Source organism: Notolepis coatsorum, assembly GCF_963971535.1.
Source record: "Notolepis coatsorum genome assembly, chromosome: 1".
Taxonomy (NCBI): Eukaryota; Metazoa; Chordata; class Actinopteri; order Aulopiformes; family Paralepididae; genus Notolepis; species Notolepis coatsorum.
Genome location: NC_140165.1, coordinates 154,124,092 through 154,149,369, shown reverse-complemented (window position 1 = coordinate 154,149,369; position 25,278 = coordinate 154,124,092). Strand labels below are relative to the sequence as shown.

Sequence of the window (25,278 nt, the reverse complement as noted above, 5' to 3'; positions counted from 1 at the left end):
CGACCTGACGATGGCGGCAATAAACTGGTCCGAGGAGGAGATGGTCCTGCCCCCCACGAAGAGTCCCGCCCCTTCCCCCGCTCCCGAAGCGCCGGGGCCGTCGTGATTCCGACCTGGACCGCGAAGGGCGATCGACGCCGTCGCGACGGGAGCCGTCGACCCAGTCGCGCACAACGGCTGCGTGGTGGTCCGGGTGAGCGAAGTCCGGGCTCTGCTAGGCCCAGAGGGACGGACCGAACCGAGAGAGCCCGAACGGAGAGGGCCTGACAGGAGAGAGCCTGAGAAGAAAGAGCCTGACCAGAGAGAGCAGGAGAGAGAGCCCGACAGCAGGGGGTCTGAAATGAGAAAGGCCGACCAGAGGGGGCCCGAACAGAGAGAGCCCGAACGAAGAGGGCCTGACAGGAGGGAGCCTGAGGAGAAAGAGCCTGACCAGAGAGAGCAGGAGAGAGAGCCCGACGGCAGGGGGTCTGGAACGAGAAAGGCCGACCAGAGGGGGCCCGAACAGAGAGAGCCCGAACGAAGAGGGCCTGACAGGAGAGAGCCTGACCAGAGAGAGCCTGACCAGAGGGAGCCGGAGAGAGAGCCCGACAGGAGGGGGTCTGAAAAGAGAGAGCCCGAAAGGAGAGGGCCTGAGGGGAGAGAGCCCCACAGGAGAGAGCCCAGCAGGAGAGAGCCTGACCAGAGAGAGACGGACAGGAGGGGGTCCGAAAGGAAAAAGGCCGACCAGAGGGGGCCTGAACGGAGAGAGCCCGAAAGGAGAGGGCCGGAGGGGAGAGAGCCCAACAGGAGAGAGGCCGACAGGAGTTATAGTAGTTACTGTGTGCGGTGTAGTAGTATGCTGCTAGCGGCTCCGTCTGACTTGAGTAAACTACCGGGCGCGCGGCGCTGAAGAGACCGGTGGTATAGCCAGCCACGTTGCGTTAGCAGTGTAACCGAGATAGCAGGAGGGTGCATCTAGACCCAAAGCTTAGCTGTGTTTAGGGTAGCAACAGTATTAGCTCGCGCGACAGAAGCAAGCCAGCAACAGCAGCGGTGGACGTCTCCCAGACGGTACAGAGGACGCCTCTTCCCACCAGCAGAGGACGCCATACATCACGCTCCTCCAGCTAACCACTGCCTATGCTTTCCGCCCAGCCTGCTGGCTGTGCTCGCGGATCGCCGACGCCATCTTGTCACCTGGACGAGCGGTGACAAGGGTGGGTCCGCCATCTTGGCTAAGTACTAACGGTACCACGTGTATCAACAGCAACGTCCATTGAAGTGAACGCTAACAACCAGTGTCTAAGGGGTACCCCGAACAATTTAAGCCGTCTTAGGTTAGGTTTTCTTTTGGTTTGGTTTTATTTTGTTATTTGGTCATTTGATTATTGGATTATTTGGTTCTTTGAACTCCCAATGTGTCTCTATTTTATGCCTGGGTTCCCCTAGTACAAGCGGGGTGTTTTAATGTATTGAGCATTCGGTGCCTATGGTGGGAAGAGTTTCCCCTACATTATAATAGCAAGAGCACCCGGTGCCATGTATTAATGAATGACAGTGTAATGGATAACATGCCCAGGCTTCTATATAAAGTAGACATTATCGGGATCATTGTGTGTTTGTTTCTTCTGCATAATTATTTAACCCTTACACCCCATTTACAGAATAGCATTTGAAGGGTCTATACAGGTGGTCAAGGAAGGGTACTGCTTAAAGGGAAGCCAAATAATACTATTGAACTGACTGTCACTGGGTGTGGGAGGGCTGTCGGAGGTACTGGGGGAAGTGAGGGTGTGTGGGGAGCTACTGCTGACCGCCTTGGAAGGCGAGGGAGACCAGAGTACCAGTCCCCAGGTTACTAAATCCTGGGCCCCATCCACTCCAGCTGCAAGCCCTCCAGAACGACGTTCCGGGCCAAAGACGGGGTACTTATAGGTCCAATACTATAGTATCCTACTACCCAGTGTCTGTGTACTACTACTCCGACAAGCAGGGATAATCCACCCTTCTACATATACTCTCTTTTTTAGACTCTTTTTTGTATCACAAACAGTACTGTATTTGTAAATCTGGTATGTCATAAATGTATAGATGTAGCAGTACTGTCTATCTGTATGTTGTATGTCATAATATGTTATATGTAATGCACGACTACAGCATAGGCAGTGGTTAGCTGGAGGAGCGTGCTGTATGGCGTCCTCTGCTGGTGGGAAGAGGCGTCCTCTGTACCGTCTGGGAGACGTCCACCGCTGCTGTTGCTGGCTTGCTTCTGTCGCGCGAGCTAATACTGTTGCTACCCTAAACACAGCTAAGCTTTGGGTCTAGATGCACCCTCCTGCTATCTCGGTTACACTGCTAACGCAACGTGGCTGGCTATACCACCGGTATAACATATATTATATGTTATGATGAATTGAAAATGGGGGACCCTGATGTAAACAAGACGAAAGTCTTTCTCTGGTCTACTCTGCATCCCTTTAACAATTGTTTTTTTTTCATCTACTTTTTCTCCCCATTTTCTATTTTTCTCCCATCCCAATTTTGTATTATCCAATTCTACCCTCCCCTGTCTCGAACGTTGTTAGACCATGCCTCCCACCAGTGGCGGACTGGCCATCGGGACGTTCGGGACGAATCCCGATGGGCCGGAACCAAAGTGGGCTGGTCCAAAAAAAAAAAAAAAAAAAAAAAAATCTTTTTTTTTTTTACTTTTTTTTTTTACTTTTTTTTTTATTTTACTTTTTTTTTTGTGCCAGTGTGTGGGCCAGTGTGTGGGCCACTAATGTGGGCCGGTGTGTGGGCCAGTGTGTGGGCCAGTGTGTGGGCCAGTGTGTGAGTCGGTGTGTGGGCCACTAATGTGGGCCAGTGTGTGAGTCGGTGTGTGGGCCGGTGTGTGGGCCAGTATGTGGGCCAGTGTGTGTGCCGGTGTGTGGGCCAGTGTGTGAGTCGGTGTGTGGGCCGGTGTGTGGGCCAGTATGTGGGCCAGTCTGTGGGCCGGTGTGTGGGCCACTAATGTGGGCCAGTGTGTGTGCCGGTGTGTGGGCCAGTGTGTGGGCCAGTATGTGGGCCGGTGTGTGGGCCAGTATGTGGGCCGGTGTGTGGGCCAGTATGTGGGCCAGTCTGTAGGCCGGTGTGTGGGCCAGTATGTGGGCCGGTGTGTGGGCCAGTATATGGGCCAGTCTGTGGGCCAGTGTGTGGGCCGGTGTGTGAGTCGGTGTGTGGGCCACTAATGTGGGCCAGTGTGTGTGCCGGTGTGTGGGCCAGTGTGTGGGCCAGTATGTGGGCCGGTGTGTGAGCCGGTGTGTGGGCCAGTGTGTGGGCCGGTGTGTGGGCCAGTGTGTGGGCCGGTGTGTGGGCCGGTGTGTGGGCCAGTGTGTGGGCCGGCAATAAAACAATAAACAAGTTGCATAAACTAAATCAGATTAAAAATGATCACAGTTCTGGTTTGCCTTAAGATGCAGTTTAAGATGGGTCTTGAACATGGAGTATGTAGGGCACTCTCTAATCACAACTGGTAGGCTATTCCAGTAGTTACCACTTTTAACAGAGAACACAGTTTTTGCAATGGTAGTATACCGAAAAGGCACCTTACAGTCCCCTCTACTGATGGCCCTGGTGGTAATGCCAGTGTCTCCTTTCTGTTGGATGAACTCATTCAATGGGGGAGGGGCAAGTCCATGCAGAACCTTGTACATGAAGCAAGTATATTTGAAAACTTGGAAATTCTCGAAACTTAGCATGTTATGTTTTTCTAAAACATTACAGTGATGAAATGAAATTGGTTTCCTATCAAATACTTTTATGGCTTTTTTGTAGAGTAATTCTATTGGTGTAAGAGTAGTGACATATGAAAGAGACCAGTTGATAAAACAGTACTCGATGTGTGATAAAATCATTGAATGCAGAAACATCCTTGCAGCATTAACTGGCAGGCAGGGCCTGATCTGCCTGAAGTTTTCGATGTTAAACTTGACTGTGTTTGTCACTTTCTTCACATTACTTTTTGAAGGTCAATGTAGAGTCCAATGTGACCCCAAGATACTTGAATTAATGTACAATGTCCAGCTCCGCCTCTCCCAGAAACACATTAGAGTGAGTGACCTCTACTGGTGACTTTGTGAACATCATACACACTGTTTTATTGGTGTTAAGTGAAAGACATGCTTTTGTTAGCCAGTCTTGAATGAGACATGAGACATCAGTGAATGAGATTCACGTTTCCTCCCAACCGCGAGTAGGCCTAGAAGCGCAGAAATGGAGAATGCAAAAAAAGAAAGGGTGGAGCTGAAAAAGCTAGAATTGCTAGTAAAAGACGCAGAACAATGTTCTAAAATTACAGACATGTTTAGTAGAGGAAGGGCTGGCGTTAGAGTAGCTGCTGCTGCTAATGATGATGAAGTTCAAGTGGAAGGAACCAACAGTAACATGACAGGTGCGTGCAGTAGCCTAGTGCATATTCTACTGTTGGTGTGTGCCGGTTCATGAGGGCTAGCTAGCCTATACTAGTTCTTGCAGTGATTTCAGTCATTCTATTACAAGACAATGTGCTTTCCGTATTCCTGATTCCTTACAGCACGTGGACGTAAATAGTCGTGACTCGTGAAGTTTTTTCTCTGACTAAAAGTTTAGTTAGCAATGTTAGGACTAGTGCCCACCACAGCATCAGAAGCTAAAGTGCAAACCTAGAGAGCCAATCAGAACCTAGGACGGGCTGCAAATTAATTGGCTACTAATATTATAATAGTAAATACTCAAATAAAATACTATTATGTTCCCTTTCAAATTTTCATGTTGATATAATATTGGTAATCTAATTGATTGAATTGATTAGTTGCCATTTTACATGCTTAAATAAGATGTACCTTAGAATTCCCAACAGTTAGCCATGTTCTCGATTAGTCTCATCTACATGTTTGTAGATAACCACAGCTAACTAGCTTAAGCTAACAACTAGGTAAACTACTACCCCGTAGTTAAACAAATGTGATTGCATATAACAGCTAACTGCTACAGCTAAGTTGGTAGTTAGCCTATTCCATTAATGTTGAATGTATTTATGAAGGTTGTTGATGGTGGTTGGCGCTGAATAGCAGACATGATTCCGTCAGTCTGCCACAGGGAAGCTGTGTTTGCTGATGCTGCTCACGACCACCAGTAGCGTATGACTGTGTGAGTGTGAATGCTTGATGGTTTCTGTGAAGCGCTTTGTGGAACAATGCTGATATACAGTTAAGAATGAGTAATTCGCTTTTGGTTTTTAAGAAAATGGTTTGTAACGCTATTTTTGAAAACTACAAGGGTGAATAATACTGTTTTTTTTTGCTATTTTCTTTTATAATACTGTTTTGGAGTCTTAATTTTTTTTTAATTTTTGTTAAGAATATAGGACAGGCATAGGCTATATAAGCATTGCTTCAGTCTGTACCTTCTCAGTCACTGTAAAATCAAATATTGTTAAATGATGGTGTATATTGTATTGTGTGAGATGATGACTGAATAAACTACTACTACTACTACTACTACTACTACTACTACTACTACTACTACTACTACTACTACTACTACTACTACTACTACTACTACTACTACTACTACTACTACTACTACTACTACTACTACTACTACTACTACTACTACTACTACTACTACTACTACTACTACTACTACTACTACTACTACTACTACTACTTTGGGTGTTTTCAAAAGGCTGAAAAACGCTGTATGAATTCAAGCCATTATTATTGATTGCTGATGTTCTTCTTATGCAGTTGACTCTGAGGAAAGAGAGAGCGCCCAGTCCAGCACAGCTGACCCTGAGGGGAGAGAGAGAAAGAGAGAGACAGACAGAGAGACAGACAGACAGACACACAGAGAGAGAAAGAGAGAGAGAGAGACACAGAGAGAGAGACACAGAGAGAGACACACAGAGAGAGGGAGAGACACAGAGAGAGACACACACACACACACAGAGAGAGAGAGAGAGAGAGAGAGAGAGAGAGAGAGAGAGAGAGAGAGAGAGAGAGAGAGAGAGAGAGAGAGAGAGAGAGAGAAAACAAGCTCTTGGAATGGGTGTCTGGGAGGAAGTGGGGGGTCTTTCGATGTTGATTAAACGGCAAGCAACTAATGTCATGAGTGCCAAATTAAAGGACAATAAATCCAATCTAACTGAAATTGTGTAGCACAGACCTTTTCTATGGATCAAAACCTCAATATTATTATGGTGTAGTTAATACTTCATGTATCCTTAATCCCTAGGCTAATGAGGCACTAAGATGTTAGTAAAAAAAAAACATATGCCAATGACAGGAAGTAACGGTATATGTATGTGTGTGTCTCTGTGTGTGTGTGTGTGTGTGTGTGTGTGCACTGTGCATGAGTGCACATCTAGGGGCGGTGTGTAGATTTGGTCTCCCTGATGTTGACTCCTTAGCCACAGCCTTGGGTTGTTTAATACTGGACAAGTGTTTCATAACGGCCGTTGTGTGGGCCGGTTTCGGGGCCGGTGCGTGGGCCGGTGCGTGGGCCGGTGCGTGGGCCGGTGTGTGGGCTGGTGCGTCTGAATGTCCCGGGCTGAATTTGTGTCCCAGTCCGCCACTGCCTCCCACTGGTCGGCTGCAATGTGGACGAAGCCTTGCATCACGTGTCCCCTCCGGTACACGAGGAGGCAGCTGTCGCATCTTTTCACCTGTACAGCGCAATCTCTCAGCGGTGAGGAGTAACGCGTGGGAGGCTCACGCTGCCCCCGTTGCTTCCTGATTCTGCTGTACAGGCGCACCAACCGACCTGTAGGAGTCGCTGTCCACAACGTCCGATCCCCACCCACCGGCTTTCCCACCCCCTAATACTGCCAATTGTATTAGTATGAACGACCAGCCAAGCCAGAAGCAACGCCGAGAGCTGGGCTCGAACCCAGCATCTCCTGCGTTAGTGGCGAGCGCCTTGCCCACTGCGCCACTTAGCCGCCCTCCCCTTAACAATTGTGTGTAGTGCATTGGATATGCCCTATCTGCAATCTGTTAACATTTTCAATCAATCAATCAATGCTTCGCTGCTTGGACCCCCAATGCAACAATAATCAGGTCACTGACTGACATTCATTTAGCAAACTGTCTAATCAACGGCCACATGCTAACTTTAGTCGGGTCTACAATCAAACTACAGTGTACACAGTGTCTATTTCTATCCCCCCTTTGTACTTACAATACCCAGAGAACGGAAGTATCCCCGCCACTTCACTAACCTCCAAATAGCACTGAGACAAACATCTCTCCCTCAAACGTCCTAGAATCCTCTGTACAAACTTGTACAAACTGGGTGCCGCTATGGAGCCTGCGCGCCGTGTCTCTTCGAGCATGGGCCAAACACAGTGGCACTCACTGCCGCACTACCAGGTTAACCCTTTCACTGCGACAATACACAGAAGGTTAACCCTTTCACTGCCACACAACAGCAGGTTAACCCTTTCACTGTCACACTACAGAAGGTTAACCCTTTACTATCACACACACACACATATTTAGAATCTTTATTTATGTCCACATAAAAACAATGTTTAAAGGACACAAATATTATCAGTGCACTTGTACATTGTGGGTTATTCTGATACATTCGTGCCCAAATTGACAATGGCAACCAAAGTTACACACACACATGGATGATGAACCTGACAATCAACACACAGCTCATGGATATAGATAGCAGCATCTTCTCCAAATTGCGCGGCTGCCAATAATTGCTGACACTGAGCAATATCTTGCTAATTGTTTGGCTCTTCTCTTTGGAAGACCGGCCATCTGAAGGCCTCTAACACCCAACTTATGAACATGACCCAGGCTTCCAAATATGAAGACTAAAAGTTTACAGTTGTAGCCGAGTTGTGATATGGTATGCTCTAACAGTTGATACTTTAACATTTTGGTTGTAAAGGCTCACACACACACACACACACACACACACACACACACACACACACACACACACACACACACACACACACACACACACACACACACACACACACACACACACACACACACACACACACACACACACACACACACACACACACACACACACACACACACACTCTCTGGCCTTTACAGTGTCATGTTAAAAACAGAGTCCGACTGAGCCACTGGAGGAACAATAAATAAGCTTTATTGTCAGCCCATCGCTGTCTGGGACTACAGTAATATCCTGCCTGGTCTGGCCTGGCACCACTCTGTCTGGCCTTTTACAGATGTTTTCTTTCATGCCTACTACTTGTACCTATATATAATATGTGCCACTTGGCCTTAATAGGAACGCCAATTTTCTCCCACAGAAATGAGTAAAGAAAGTTGTGATTTTGCCATGTAGACAGCAGGGAGGGAATGAGGGATGGAAGGGCCTCTGGTGAATCTTTAAAAAGTACTTTAAAAAGACCCCTGGGGGAAGCTATCAAAAGGACTCTGCCCTGTGCCCTGTAACCTGAACTAACCAGGGAATACGAATAAAAGCTGGGAAAATAAAGAGTCCTAGATCTGGTCCGACTGCCTGACTGACTGACCCCTCCCCAGAGCCCCACTACAGTCCTTCACACTCCCTCCCCCCACAACTCCTCCTTGCTAGGTGGACAGCCAATTGGAGCCCTGGAGCTTTCCCCTATGACTATTGATTGACGGACGGAGATATAAAATAATTGTAATTCATCATTGGTGCAACATGGCAATCCAAACAAATATACTTACAGAAGACAATTCTGTAAACAGATTTATTTTAAGACAAACAATAGCCTACTACAAACCTACGATGCATCCTACTTGTGAGAACACAGTGATAGCTACAGCTGCATTGGATCGAGAACGTCATTTCATTGGGATAACTAACTTTAAATGTGAAATTAATTTTGTTTTGAATGGCACCACTGAAAATATACTTGTGCATAATCATATCATCTTCTTTTGAAATTTAGCCTCATTATTAATCAAACTGCCCCCCAAATAAATTTTTATATTAAACATATTATAAAAAAATTTATTGATTGAAATCATACAGGCACACAATCTAAAACCAAACGAATAAAACATAATCAAATAGTGCAAATATACACACCATTTTCAACTTTAAATAACCAGATTTACAGTTTTTGTTTTAAAAACAAAGAAAGTGAAATGTTACATGATGCACAAAAAGAAAGAAATCAGTCAATGATGTTAATGCCCTTGTTGTGCTGTTTGGTTTTTAAATCAAAGTCATTGCTTGAATCTGGCAAGTGGCGGAACATGAGATACATGAATGTCGCTCCTTTGCACAAGAATTATTCATCTGTCCATTGATATACAATGCAGCCATATCACACTGCCGAACTGACACAAACTATGAGCTCCATTCCCGTTTCACTCCGAGGGAAAGGTGCTTCATATTTGTGAATGATACCGCCTCTGGATATATCAAGACACCTTGGTTAGCTCATTGACGCAGGTGTTCTTGTTCTCCTGGTTGAACAGTGATGTGACCTTGACAGGGCAGAGTGTGTGCTTGTCTTTAACTGCCACCACCCCTGGCTTCAGGCAGGCCTGTAGCAGAGACGGACCCATTCTGGGACTATGGGGGATGATGACAGACAGAGGGGGGTTGGATACTGCCCCCTACAGGAGTGTTGAGGCCAGGGCAGGGGTAGGCACTCTCACAGCTACTGCTGCTGCTGTGCTCAGTGCAGAGGTCAAAGCTCAGGCCATTGGCCTTCAGCCTGACCGAGTCAGTGATGCTGTTGTGGACGGAGGTGCGCCCACTGCAGCTACTCTCAAGCATCTCCTGGCGGCCCAGGATGTTGCGGCTGATGATCCTCCGGAAGGTGAGGCGGAACTCCCGTATGCGGTAGGCGTAGATGAAGGGGTTGACCACAGAGTTGGCATGGGAAAGGATAATGGCCACGTACATGATCCAGAGCGGAGGACGGTCGCACAGAGGGCAAAACAGGGTGAAGCAGTTGATGATGTGTAAGGGCAGCCAGCAGACGACAAACAGCCCTACTATGATGGCCAGAGACTTGGCAGCCTGGATCTCCTTCTGCAGCGTGGAGCGCGACTTCCCCACCGGGGAGATGGCTTTCAGTTCTATCAGCTTGAGCTGGTGGCGAGCCGCCATGAAGATACACAGGTAGATGGCCAACATCAGCAGCAGGGGAATCAGCACGCAAGCAAAGAAGTTGAAGTAGACCATGTATTCCATGACCACTACCTCTTCAAACAGGCACTTCATCAGGCCAGGTGGGCAGGTGCTGTTGTCACTCTCCGACACCTTGTGCCAGCCCATCATGGGGGTCAGGCCGATGATGATGGACAGTACCCAGCAGATGGCAATGATACCCCTGGCCCGCTGGCCCGTCACAAGGCTGTTGTACCTAAAGAGGGGGAAAATACAAACATTAGCCTGACGTTTCAGATAGTGCTACAGTAAGTGCTAAATCTAGCTATAGGAGGCTATAGGAAGCTATAGGACTTGTAAATGTACACGTAATTTCTCAGTCAAGACACATCTTGTACACATCTTGTAGGGGGGACTAAAAGGGATACACAAACAAAATGTCACAACTTAAGAAGGAACGTCTATTTCGAGCACGTCTATCCCACAGTGTGGGAGAGCAGCTGAGATATTTGGCTTGTTTCTATCACATTCTTACGATGCTAAAGTGCAGAGGTTAATGCTGTGAAAACAAGTCCCCACCTCGGGGATGCAGACACACAGGCTCAAGAAACCAAGTTCAAATATCGAGAGGGGGAAACAGAGCTGTGCGATTGGGGTCAGGGGAAAAAGGAAGTTGCAGGCTTGGTGTGGATCTCCAGTACATTATTTGAATATGTAGAGGTCATGAGGTGAGCAAGAGAACCAATACTCAATATAAATATCAATATTCAATTCACTGACAAGTTGTATATTTCTCAGCAAGCCATCATTTAGACCAAAGCAGAACCTATGGACCACACTTGGGGTTCCAGAGAGTGATTCTATTTGGTCTCTTTTGGTAAACATTTTATTATGTTTCAGGGGTGATTTTGAAATACCTTGATTATTACAAAGAAAAGACACATTGACATAAGACCTAAGACAGTTGCATTTGTAAAATTATCAATTGTTGTCCATCCGAGTTACATTTCAGCCCTGGACAAAGGTTTGGGCACCCTTGCTTTATACATTTGAAATCAACAAATGTGCTGTCTAACCAACATATGATTTTGCCAGTACCATTTCAGTTGGGGCTCACAGTCTGTGTAAGTCATTACTGTTCCTGGGCGACAAGGCCTCATGGGAAAATCTATATCTGGAATCACTAGGGAAATGAAAACCTCATCCAACCAGGATTTTCTGATCCAAAATATCTTATAATAGCTAATACATAAAAATAATGGTACGTTCTTTTCAGAAACCACATCACATCAATTCATTTTAAAGACATTTTCATTAACAATAAATGAAGACTGCATGTTTCAAACAGTGAAGAAGGGATTCATCAAGTTCCACAGAGCCAGAACATTTACAGTGGGCCACTGACCTGAGAGGTATCTTGATAGCGATGTAGCGGTCTATGGCTATGGCTAGCAGGCTGAAGATGGAGCTCTGGGTGAGGACCAGAACGAAGCAGGCTATGAACAGGCAGCCGTAGAAGTTGGAGCAGAAGCCTGTGCTGATGACAATGGCGAAGGGGATCGCCAGGACGCCCACGGCGATGTCAGCTATGGCCAGTGACACCACAAAGAAGTTGGTGATGCTCTGCAGGTTGCTGTTGAGGCAGACCGCCCAGCAGACCAACACATTTCCCAGCACAGAAAACACAGCGATCAGCAGCTCCAGGACCATGTAGAGGGCAGAAGCTGCAGGGTCGTCGGGCATGGTGAGACAAACGGAGAGGCTACTGAGGAGGAGGAGGAGGAGGAGGAGGAGGAGAGAGGAAACCTCTCCTCAATGACCATCGCTGCAGCCTGGCAGCTCTGACCCTCGGCCTCACGGTGCCTCCAGAATCACGTACCAGGAGATCTCCAGTCAGCTGTCTTCTGTCTCCGCCCCCCCCCTCCCCCCCCCCCCACCCTACCTTAAATAGAAGGTTAAATCCCTTACAGGGGGTGTCGTTCAAAAGCTCTGTTCAACTCCAGATCCGACCCTGGAGATAACGTTGCCGCTCATCCTGCAGGCTGGGCACGACTCTCTCCATTCTATTAGGGTAACGGCGGTCCCCTCCGGTCCTTCCCCTCAGCACTTCACGATACAGGACTGTTTCCCATGAATCTCCAGAGGGGTTGAGACCACGCGAGGACAGCACATCACATGGACGTCATGCTGCTGCTGGAGATAAAGAAGCAATGATTCAAATGAAGGAGAGAGAAAAAAAGAGGAAATGCTGTTTTCAAAACGGGGAAGTGATATTGCATTTCAGCACATGCCTTATATTAGATACAGCCTAGAGCAGCTCAAGAGTGTTGCAAAGTCACGTGCAGGACCCACGACTCAGCCAGATCACTATCAGCAGTGATCAGTTCTTACCTGTATATTGTATTCCATCATTAATGGTGACACATAGATTAGGTGTGTGTGTTCCGATTATATCGTGAAATGACTCCCGATTGAAGTGATTGTACTTCTCCTCCAAACGTACAACACACAATACAGTGCAATAATCAATGTGTCAGGGTCAATTCAGTGGGATTGTGACTGATGTCATCCACAAACTACTGTTGACCTCATCAGAGACTCAGTGGTTGAATGGCTTGAGTTGATGAGAGAATGATGTTGAATATATCAGTGCTGCCTGTGTGTTTGTGCTGCCACTACACCACAGTGAGACTATCCGCTGCGGAAGAGTGAGGAAACAGCTAGGATGCTTCTGGCAATATCTGGAATGTAGGTCTATAAACCTCCTGAGGTCTGTTGAGGGAAAGGCATTGTTGAAGATATCCAGAGACCCACTTTCTAATGGATTTATCAAACAATGAATGGATCTTGGACACTGTCTTGATCTGAGAGTTGGCAATACAAAGTTATAATAATAATAATAAATAATAATAATAATAATAATAATAATAATAATAATAATAATAATAATAATAATAATAATAATAATAATAATAATAATAATAATAATAATAATAATAATAATAATAATAATAATAATAATAATAATAATAATAATAATAATAATAATAATAATAATAATAATAATAATTTAAATAAATTAAATATATATTCAGTGATAGAAAATACCTTAGGTAATTGTGGGGGACTTTTGATTGGTGATGTTACTTTAATGTAAGTAACTCTATTCCTCATTAGTGAATTACACAACAATGACATAGTTTGGAATCTGAGAGCGATAAACAGGGCAGGGATAAACCTTTTTGGGTAATGCCATGGAGCAACATTAATTGCAGGAGACGTTGACTAAAGTGTGAATTCTTCCTGCCCAGATCAATTCTATTATATCTATAATCTATTATATATTTCTCATTATGTCCTGTTGACAGGTCCATTGGCCACAAGCTTGCCTTTATGAAGGGTTGATTGCTTCCATACAAAATCCTCTTGTTTTTGTAGAAAAGAGGGAATATTCTCCAAGGTTACTGGTAGTTTTAGGAGATAACAGCTGTGTTGGAACAAAAAGGTCATTGCTCTCAGTGTTAAGCTATTTTGGTAGGACATTTTATTCTCTTCAGAAACAGTTAAGGCATTCAGGTGACAATACGTTTCCATTTGGTAAGTACCATTTCCACTCTACCTAAAAACACTTGATTGATGATTGTTTGACGTAAAGAGGCTGTTATTAATAAGTACAGTATTTGCCTTATAAGCCCAGAGCAATGGATCTCAACTTCTCAAGTCATATACTGTAAATGACAATAACAAGCAGTCCTGAGATGTGGTTGTTATTATAAAGTACACTAAAGACTTACAAGGAAATAATCAGTGGAAGAGAGATACAGAATGGTGAGCCGTCCATCGCCACAGTAATATCTACAATATGCATAATGTGAACACATGAACTTATCATATCACACCGGAGTATGCTCTTTTTCCAGAAATACTTCACACCTGGGAGCTGCCAAAATCCAACCACAGTCCTAACTGAGCAGCTCCACTGTAGCAGTTAGGGGGGTTAACTGCCTAGCTCAAGGACATTTCAGCTGTTAAAGCGAGAGAGTGCTCAGGTTTTCCTGCCACGCACAAGATCAAACCGATGACATTCCTGTCACAAGCCTGCTCCTCCACAGTAACAGGGAGCACCAGCGAAACACTAACAGAGTGGCGACAAAACTACTGATCTTAAAACATACTGTAGACAAATTTACAAAGTGGGAATACGGTTTCATAGTAGGCTATTATTGAGATTAGTTTCAGTAATAATGCTCAATAGTGACTTCTGGTGGCAAAATTACTACACAAAACCCCAATATGTATCAGGTGGAGTGCAGGTGCACTAGTAGGCACTAGGCAGAGGTGGAAAGTAACTAAATATGTGTACTCAGTGCACTAGTAGGCTACACTGTAAGAAAAAAAGCTGCAAGAAAACGGTAAATGTCTGGCATCAATGGTTGCCAAATACTTACTGTCAAATTACAGTAAAATCAAATACGTTTACAGATTACAACCTTTATTTAATGGTTAATATTTTGATAAAAGGTAATTTACTGTATTTGTATGGCATTTACATGACTTAAAGTAGAAAAACTAAAGTAATCTGTAAAATAATAGTGAATTTCCTGTGAAAAAACATTTTTTACAGTGTACTTCTTCTAACCAACGATGGTGGAAGAATTACACAGTTCCTTTACTTAAGTAAAAGTAGAAATATCCAATAAAATAGAACTCGGGCCTACTGGTAAAGGTCCTCCATTCAAGATTTTACATTTGATATTGGATGTGCTCAAGTAGCAAAAGTAAAAGTACACATTCTACATGATGTTTGTGTATTTCAGTACTTGTGAGAGTTCAAGCCTCAAATTATTGACCTTGAAAGGTTATGGTAAAGTTGTATGTGGTCCAGTTATGCTGCTCTGATTAGTCCTCTTGAAGTTGACAAGCTTCAAATTTGAAAGTACATAATCTTCATAAATGTTTGCCATGTTTTCTATGCAAAATATTTTTCTTCAAAGTAACTAGTAACTGATTCAGATGAATGCAGTAGAGTAAACAGTACAATATTTCCATTGAAATGTATAGTGGAGTAGAAGTTTCCTAAAATGGAAATACTTGAGTAAAGTAGAAATAGGCCTCAAAGGTGTACTTATACAATACGTGAGTAAAAAAATACTTTCCCCCACTGCTAACCTGACATAAGATCAATACAGAAGTGAACTTGGTATCATATAGGTTACTGGAACACCCATTAGGCGGCCTGGTTCCGTCTAATGAAACGTATACTTGACGCAATAGCTTACCAAACTACTTCTTGTTCCCACACATGAAACCTTACACCTTTGGACACATAACACCACAAACATTAGCCTTTACTGAACATGACAGAACTGTGGTGGTGTCAGCAATATGTGACTAATTTCACATGAAGAAATATTATTTTCCCATGGCTGTAAAGGTTTCAGGATAACCTATTTTCCAGAAATCAATCGTAAAACAATATAATTTTATACAAAAGCAACAACAAAGTAGGACTAACCATTCATATGCTTTTAGAATGTTAACAAAGAAAGTACAGTTAATTTATAATAAACAGTGTAAACAATGATTTGATTGTTAAAATAAAAAGATCAACAATAAAAATAACCAATAAAATAGATAGGATGAGGTTCGGCAACATACCTTTTGTGAATCATCAGATGTGATTTAGACTGCATGGACAAATTAGGTTTTCAATAAACATTTTCCATATACATCATCTCAATAACAATATATTTGTTATTCTTCATCATCATTGGTAAAATCCTGTCCGATGCCAATTGAGAGAGCATTTGATTGACTGGTCCCCAGTTTCAAAAGTGACTGAGCTGAGATGCATACTGGTTCCATATAGCTTGCGGACCGGGTGTAACATACATGTGACAGCGAAGCGACAACATCTATCTGGCTCCTTTCTTTAGGGAAGTAGAAATCGATCCTCTCTTTGACCATTCAATGCCTCAGCTCTGATATTACAGGTCAACAACACAATAACAAACCCGCTTCTCTTTTAGCCAAGTATATTGAGCGTTCTCTCTCCCCCTCTCCTCCCCTTGCGTCCGTTTTCAGAATGCCAAGACTGAAAGTGAAGACTCTTATAAACACATCATGTAAACTGGAACAACTTGAATGTGTGCTTTATTTATTTATTTTAAGTCATAGGTTGAAGTACAATGCATGGAATATGATAAGGGGGATGCCATCCATTTAATTAATTCACATATTCAGACTCATGAACAAATAACGAAACGGCCTGCTACTGGCTGTCTGCCCACCACTCACGCGCGCACACACACGTATACACACCGACGGAACTATGCACACACGAGTCACGACCACAAAAAGATAAGAATAAAACACAAACACACACACACTGCACTCCCCACACACTATATCCACACCATTATCACCGCAGTTTGTATAATGTATTATATACTTACTATGCCATTATATGCTACTTTTAATGTTTTTATGCTGCTAATTTGTGATACATCTACTGCCTTATTTGATTTACATTGTTCTATTTTACTTTACACATATTTTATAATAAGTGCAATTGCGGCATTATTCTAGTATAGCCCATTGCCAACAGGTCTGAGCCCAAATCGTGAGAACTCAAACTTTTGATGGCTCCACAAAGAGAGGGTTCTCTCTCTCCAATTTCTAGGAGAACATCATGGGCTACATCCATGGTGTTCACAAATATTGACCTGGACCACAGGAAGAACATATGGGGATTTATTTTATTGTGGCCTTCCTCAATTCCATCTCCCATGGCTGGAAGTAAAAGTAGTAAAAGTAACAATAGGATCGGGGTTAGATTAGGTGGCTGCAGATGACGCTTATGGGATGCATTAAACGTGTTGGAAATATCTTTTGATCTGAATATATGAACAGAGGTAAACGTGTTGTGAATGGAGTAGTGGTTGCTATATAGTAAGAAGCTAAATGTTCTCAGGTTAATCTTGGGCTTAACTTCAGCAATCAGCTATGTTCATTGCCTAATACGCAGTTAATTACAAATTAAGCCACTAATTGAAAATAGCAGTCTAGACAATTAATCGCCAAGTGTTTCACAATGGCGTGGTTCAAAGCATGCAATGCCACTTGCAAAATTGCAACAGTCAGGGTGAAAAATGTAATAAAATGATACAGTAGGTCAATAACCTTGTTTCAATGGTCTTTTATTACTAGTGCCAGGAAAAATAAAGCATTATAAATACAGATAACCTTTTTACATTTAGTTGATTATCGCAATAATGTGCACTTACTAGTCTAGTCCCTTTACACTCACACACTCTCTCACGCACGCACACACCTTACATGTTTTAAATGGGACTCCTTCAGCACTTCATGTAGTGGTGACCATATTGTAATGTCCTCAACACAGAAATTAGGCTGCTGATAAAAAGGTCAACTGTTTTGGGCAACATAATAGAGCAATTTAACTACCAACTTCATGGGAATGAAGAGAGACAAGGACACACATATATACAACATAATGTATCTGGCCAATGACGACATGCAGTGTAATCGCTGCAATGTTACAGAGACAGCCGCTTGGGCAATACTGCCCTACATAACTGTTCATACAATTCACCCAAACAATTAATTCAAACAATGGTGATACACTGGCCAAATGTTTAGGCAACATTGTTCAGCAATGTTGGACAAGAGGATGAGTCAACAAAGCTGTACTGATTGCATGGCAACATCTTGTTGCCCAGATTAATTCTACTGTACATTTCCTCCTCTGTATCACATTTCCTGTTGGCAAGCATGCATTGCCCCATCATGTTGCCCAAAAGGTTGCACAGTGTATCGCCACTATGGCATGGATTACAATAAGTCGTCATGGTTTTGTAGGCAACACAGGGAGGGGGGTGGAATCATTCGAGGTTTAGTGGAAATCTCAGAGCCTTTTCAAGTAAACAAAAAAACAGCATAATGAAGTGGACCCGAGAATGGAAAAAGAAAAAAATTAAACCTTCACATTTCTTTATGCTGTATAGTGAAGCAGAAAATGCACATTGCCGTGTGGCATTGTACTGTACATAGTCTACTACTAATTTAATGTCATTTAATGTCCCAGCGGATGACAATAATGTGACAAGTCCCTTAGTAACTGGATCATGTCAAGGGGGAATGTGCTATAGCTTTGCCAACATGTCTGTTCTCTACCACAGCATAGTAGGCCGGGGTTCAGTGCTCATCAACAACTCCCTATCTGCAGGCTGGAATAACATGAGGAATGACCAGTGGCCACTAGAGCATGACTCAAAAGTCATATATTCTAAAAGACATCCACTTTTAGAATAGAGGGGCTTCACATCGTTATATAGCTGATTCCTATGTAGTGTCAATATGGGAGCAGGGAATCAGGGTTAGGATACTGTATTCACCAGTTCATACGTTAGTGAAGGGGGTTGATAATACTTATCATAGCATAGAGTACCCTATAAAGACAGCTCCTATTATACTTTCAACAATTCCCATATTAAACCACCATTTCACTCCAACTGCACACATTGTTCTCTGCATAGAGACAGAGAAACTGATATGGTGACAAGCCTTTCTCTAAAATGATGCTGACTGAATGCCTCATACAGCAATACTGCGGGAATGTAGCTTGGCTAGCAGTCAGTCAGGAGTGAATGTGCTTCTAAATCTGGGAGAACATATGGCAAACTAAACAGTTAAGGCGAGAAAGGAGTGTGGCACACAGACGGCTTAGGTCTATTCAGTAAATTAATTTACATTTTAGAGACATAAAAAAAAAGCATATATCTCACTAGAATGTTTTGGCAACCATGCTACTAATAAATACATTTACATTAGTATGAAGAGGCACATGAATATGGCAGTCAAGCAACATTATAAAATGTGGCTGACTGAACTTATGCAAATGAAACACTAAGTGAATGTGCTACAATACTGTATTCCTAGTTAAGGTAAAAGGTAAGAATTATGAATTTCAAATACTAAGAATCGACAGCATTAACATAAAATGATGCTTATTATTGTACAGTGAATTCTCAAGTCACTTATGCAGGTGTTTTCATGTACGCTGTGTATTATGCAAACACATTTGCTGTTCTAAACCCCAGGCCCTGACCTAGATAGACAAATCACTTCACAGATGACAGAACTTATCATTTCAATACAAAAGAAGTCCGATCTATCAGACATCTTACGAAAAAGGTTAATTCAATTCACTCAGATAACAGTGACAAATGTGCCCAAAATGGACTGTTCCTATTGTATGCAAATCTGTCAAACTAAGGGCAAGTTGGTGAAACGTGTGCAGTGAGTTTTTTTAGAATGTCTTCATACCACAACACCACACGGTTCAATATAGGTTTCAGCTTAACAACTTAAAACATTCTAAATGGACTACATTTAATTTCCTGTCGGCTATTGATATTAGCAAACACTGCAACAAGGTCTTTAGATAAAAAAAAAAAAAAAAAAAAACGTTTAGGCATTGATGATGTTTCCTGGACAACAATGCAGAATTTCAGTGGCCACAGGGCCGCGCTGGGACCAAGGAAACTATAAAAGATGGAAGGGTCATCGCATCACAGTGTAGCACGTGAACACATGTGCCAAGTGTGGAAACTTTCAATTTGGCCGACATCGAGTTGAATGGGCTCGCCATCTCCTCGTTTATGACCCGTCATTTAAACAGGTTATTACCTTGGATGTCAGAATCAACTGCAATTTGTTGCATTAATAACTAGCTTGTTTGTTTCAAAACAACTGGCATCAAAGTCTGGCACCAAGCAGAGCATTGAACGCTGGTATTGTGACGTGATCACCCTTCCTTCTTTTATAGTTTCCTTGGCCGGTACCCAGGATTCTATTTAAGTGAATTCAACTTTTTAGAACACTGGTCCCAGGCAGAGTGGTTGTTTACTTCCGCATCAGTGAGAAGAAACTAAACTTGTTATCCAGGAATCCTGCACTGCAACAGGAAATAAAGTCAGGGGCCAAGCTTTGTTCCCCAGAAACACAATTCCACTGAAATCGTCTACAGCTGTCCACTCTCATACAAAGACCTATGCCTTGGAAAAATAATCAAAAACTTCAAAAGAACATTGGTGTAGCTTACGAAAACGTGACACATCCCTTGTGTTGAAGGACTGCATCGTAAAGACAGGAAGTAGTGACTGTAGAGATGGTCAACTTAGGGTGATGACCAAACACTGTGTTGGCGGAGTTCAACAACCAGCATGCTTAAGAGACCTCATATTTGGCAACTCCAAAAAACACTTCAAACTTCACACGTGAAAAGACACACATTATTTTTGGCGGATTTGTCTTGTGAAAGAAGTCATTACAGAGTCTCTCCTGCAACGTCATTCAGACAGGCACTTCATCCTTCTATACCAGAGGCATCTGTATCATGAAAGCCAGGAAGACTTGAGAGCAAAAAGGCCATGTCTGTCGAAAGTCCCTTCAAAAGGGAATTGCATTATTGGTAGGGTTGATATATACACCCCTAGATAATGGGTATAGTTTGTAGGAACATTATTTGGGAGAATCCTTGTTGGAGAAAAAGCTTGGTAGAAGGCACTGACACTTCTTCATGTTCCAATGACTGTTCTTCGTGTTCAATGTATGTTCAAAGTCTGCCTCCAAGATGATGTGCAGGGTTTGATAGCAGATCAGCTCATTTGACCAGAGACACTGGGCTGAGAGTCACTTCAGATTGTTGTAGACATACAACTTAGCATTCTCACAAGGCAAGCCACTGAATGAGACTACATCAGTACACAAAACGCACCCAACTGCACTGGATGGTTGGGAGTAGCTTCATGTGTCCAGTGGGGTATTCGCCTGTTTTTAGTGTTATAAAAATGTGAATTAAGAAAAGCAGACCCCTGGTGGCTGGCATGCCGTCAGCATGCTGGCCTGATGGTGTTGCTGGCGTTAGGGGTGTTTTGAGTGACGTGAGGTATACCAGTTGAAAGCGGGGCTGACGTGTTGGATGGGCTGAGAGCTCAGAGGAGCTGGCTTGGCTTGGTATTCAGCTGCAGCAGCACCAGGGTGATGGGATCTTGATGTCAGGTCTCAAAGTACTTGTAGATTGCCGTGACGTAGGTCATGACACTCTGCCAATCTGGTCTCTCTGTGTGAACCATCTCATTGATGTCCTGCAACAGATAATGAGACTCATTATAGCAATCTGAAATAGAATCCAATATAATAGAAATAGAATAAGAAAAAATTGAAATCAATGTTAATGCAGGCAGGAGTTTTATCAAGATTTTAGTACCATATGACAATATAATGCTTTAAAGCAGGACATAATAGAACACGTTGATGAATGGATGGAATAATACAAATTAGGTCAGCGGCTACAGTCTGCCCTTCCTTACAGTATCTGAAAGCGTGTTCCCGAAATTAACAAAACAACAATTTGCACATATAATATTCGACAATATGATGATTACAATACAGACGTTAAGATTATTTATTAACAAAAACTAAGTAAGCAAGAAAGTAAATGAATGCATAAATACAAGCTGGTTTCAATCCGACAGCAGTCTTACCAGAGTTGACTTGATCCCCACACTCTCTGCAGCTTGAAAAGCTAAGGTAAAGTTTCGCCTCTGAAGAAAAGGAGAGAGAAACACAAGGTCACACACAATCATGGCGGCTGTGACGAGACGAGAGACTGTTTTGTGGTTCATAATTAGGGCTAGGTAGAAATATTGATATTGGATCATTTCATTGAATCAAATCGATTCTTAAAATTCGTCCTGCAGATGTCTCTAGTTTGCCTTGAGTGAAGTTTCTGCTGAACAGCTACATAAACTCAGTCCACCAAATCACACCTGTTGACCACAATGGCAGATGACACTGAAACCAGTGTCATCAAGCCTAATTGAATTGATATTGAATCAAATTCAATCAGATCGGGACTGTGTGAATCAAAATCGAATCAGGTAATCAGTGCGGGTAGCCAGCCCTATTGATAAATCATGGGAACACAGAGAGCTGTACTTGCCTTGTCCTGGCTGGTGAGCTCCTGGTAGGGGATATGAGCAGGCAGGTAGGTGTGGAGCACAGCGCAGAATGCAAGGCCATCGTTCCAGCTGCTGCTGAAGTTGGTTATATCAATGTTCTGAAAGAGAGTTTATTTTTAACCTTTGTTTTACCGGATTAGGACCCACATTTAACATATAGGTTACTGAGGTATGCCCACACAGTATCCAGTTCACCGTTTGTGGCTTGAGGGAGTTCCATTTCCATGGTAATACTTGTAATATGCTGTTTATGGGTAATTAGGATATGAAAATGCATATACCTTAAATGAGTCATCCCGTTGTTAACCAGGACATTACCTAATATCCGGAATTATAGTGTACATGTAAACACACTCAATGCTTCCTGATAGTTCAATACGCTAATGTTGCCATGGTAGCAAATCTCTAAGCAGAAAAAAACAAGAACAAAATATTCCTGGAAGTAAAAACTAAAAACTAGTAGATTCCAGCTTCCCTAATGTTACAACTATTGCTTAGATAAAATGGTTTGGTTCAAGACAGTCCAGTGTTAATGTCAGGTAATGTTAACTGTCAGGATGTGTTAAATGTGGCACACTTCCTGGAGAGCACTGAGGACTATTTACCATAAATGTTAAATAGTCCTTAGAGAGCACCTGGTCAAATGGACGTCATGGTGACCATCCCCTCTCTATACTGATCGCAAGAGAAAAACATCTCTTCAATATGGCAAGTGACTCTTTAACATACAATGCTGTGATTGGTCAATTCAAAACAAGTCCATTTCTAGGTCAGCATTTAACCCTTTCACTGCCACACAACAAAGGGTAAACCCTTTCACTGCCACACTACAGAAGGTTAACCCTTTACTATCACACTACCACCCGTCGGTAGTGTGATAGTAAAGGGTTAACCTTCTGTAGTGTGGCAGTGAAAGGGTTAAAATGTCTGTTCCCTCTACAAAACACGTTTGGAAAGATGTTCTCCACTTTGAGTCGATCTCTTTGGAATAGCACTGTAACCGGTAATGAAAAGGCCACCCACAAACCCATAACAGCCCTCATGATGGTCTGACAAGCAAGCTACTCGTCCTCCCCGGGTCTGACATGTTGGACATGCCCAACGGCAACATACAGACATGTTCTTCTATGTTTTGGATGACTTCATACAACATATGGTTCTGGTTGAACAATATGACTGACAGAGAGGCGCGTGTGTTATTTGCCATAACATCACGCAACGCACACATACACAGAGCTGTTTTAGTCACAATATGAAATCTGATATTGTGCAAAAACAGTTGAATTAAAGCAATAGAACACCGGAGGTGGTGTGTTAATAGTAAATAACATCACAGCTGAGATCATCCACGGCATGAGGCCACAGCCGTGATGCAATTTACTATACATCATGTGTTCTATGTGTTCTACTGTTTCAGCGTTGTACTAGACGCACATCATACTGGAACAAGGAGGGAGAGGGCTTTGAAACTCCTGCCTGGACTGGGATTCTTTTGTTAAACCTATTCTAGGCTTACGTTTTGCTCACAATGCCCCAAAATGATTCTGTTTTCATTTATGATAACATAAAATAGAATAATTCTAAGAATTATACTACATGTCTTTCGCAGGCTCTGCAAACAAATCCCCCTCCCCTGAATTTACATAGTGCACCTTTAACACATTGAGTGCCACGCCCCTTCCGGGAAGTGCATAGGCCATGCCACCCATTAACCCCATGTAAATGCTCACCTTGTTTGTAGAGCTAAACCTATATTTTATATTATAGCTATGGATCTAATAACGCCATCGATTGTCAGTGCGTTTCTTCCGGTCAACATGCAAAAAACATTTCTGTTTTATACCATGGTGAATGTGAGTATAGTTGTAGAGTGATCCTGTGTAATCCCAGGGAACTCCGTCAAACAGCCCTTTAGTGAAATCCACTAAACACATTGCTATTTCTCGCCTGATTATCGAATCATCCTGAAATCAACGCTAGATTATTGGTATTATGTTTCATCATGCATGCACGAAAGGGGACAGGGGGAAGCCGTCGGATCAACGGATTATCGGATCAACGCAAGATTGATAATATATAGTCCTTACCTTGTCTATGATGTACTGCAAAAAGAATAATCCAATTATCTGATCGCCATTCCAAATACTGGTCACGGTAGTGTGTCCCACGTTTACCACCAAAGAAAATGAACGGGCGGGCGGTGGAGCCTCGTCGATGCATCGTTATGGGCGCTTGCCTTGCTGGAGTGTTTAGACCCCGCCTGCACGCTGCAGCTCGGCCAGGAAAACAAACCACATAGTTCCAAATGGAGTGCAATAGCGGCCGCAAGGCATTAGGCGGTGGTATCGCACCGTTGCGGTCTCAGACAGAGTGCAACACAGTCCTACACCATAGCAGGATGAATTATGAATGGAAATAGCGAATAAAAGAAATAACGATCATAATAACGAGTATACTCGTTGTTGGCAGCCAACGATTGGCGGGCTATAACGAATTAACTCGTTTTTGGCACAGAAACGGCTAAGAGTACATTTTGTTTACGTATCGCTAGTATAGGGAGGTGCCGATGGAAACACAGTTTAGGGCGATTTCTTTTGGCTCATCCGTCCTGTGAATGGGGCGTGTTCTGTTGAGTAGATGAGCTTTGTTGGTTGCGTGTCCAGTCGTGGAGTCTGTTATATGTATGGGTTCTTCCATGTCGTTACTAAGGATTAAGATCAGGGGGTGTTGATGTGGGCCTGTGATGACGGTCGAGACATTTATTGCAATAACACAAATAAATATGACAAACCGTGTAACAGGTTTAAGGTTGAACAGAGAGCCCACCTGGTAGCCTTCAGTCTTCTTCTGGCACCACTTCAGCAGGGCATTTCTCTTGGAGCCTCCATACTCCCTGGCCAGCGCTGACAGAGGGTCCTTCCTCTCCTCTCTTCACAAATAGAAAATAGTTATTAAAAAAACAAACCCACGCCTCTATTTTGATGTTGAGACAATTGACCTGTCTCAAACCCTGCCCTCTTTTCTTGATCCTCCAATCACAACTGTCGCTTACCTCGGACAAACTTGGTTTGTCCGAGGTAAGCGACAGTTGTGATTGGAGGATCAAGAAAAGAGGGCAGGGTTT

The 25,278-nt window shown here is 43.3% G+C and overlaps 2 protein-coding genes across 2 annotated transcripts in view; both read right to left on the bottom strand.

The window, feature by feature from the left end:
* Positions 1–9,552: 9,552 nt before the first annotated feature.
* Positions 9,553–11,865, bottom strand: adora2aa (adenosine A2a receptor a). Its single transcript, XM_084320676.1, has 2 exons — positions 11,513–11,865; positions 9,553–10,363 (listed from the first exon to the last, which is right to left on the bottom strand). The coding sequence occupies exons 1-2, from the start codon at positions 11,848–11,850 to the stop codon at positions 9,565–9,567; spliced, it is 1,137 nt and encodes a 378-aa protein (XP_084176802.1). The 5' UTR covers positions 11,851–11,865; the 3' UTR covers positions 9,553–9,564.
* Positions 11,866–17,270: 5,405 nt separating this feature from the next.
* Positions 17,271–25,278, bottom strand: part of specc1la (sperm antigen with calponin homology and coiled-coil domains 1-like a) — a 43,932-nt gene continuing 35,924 nt past the window's right edge. The window contains exons 13-16 of the mRNA XM_084320569.1: positions 24,981–25,083; positions 22,136–22,252; positions 21,678–21,737; positions 17,271–21,278 (exon numbers count right to left, since the gene is read on the bottom strand). Coding sequence (XP_084176695.1) covers positions 21,189–21,278; positions 21,678–21,737; positions 22,136–22,252; positions 24,981–25,083 — 370 coding nt within the window. The 3' untranslated portion in view covers positions 17,271–21,188. The remainder of the gene's footprint in view (positions 21,279–21,677; positions 21,738–22,135; positions 22,253–24,980; positions 25,084–25,278) is intronic.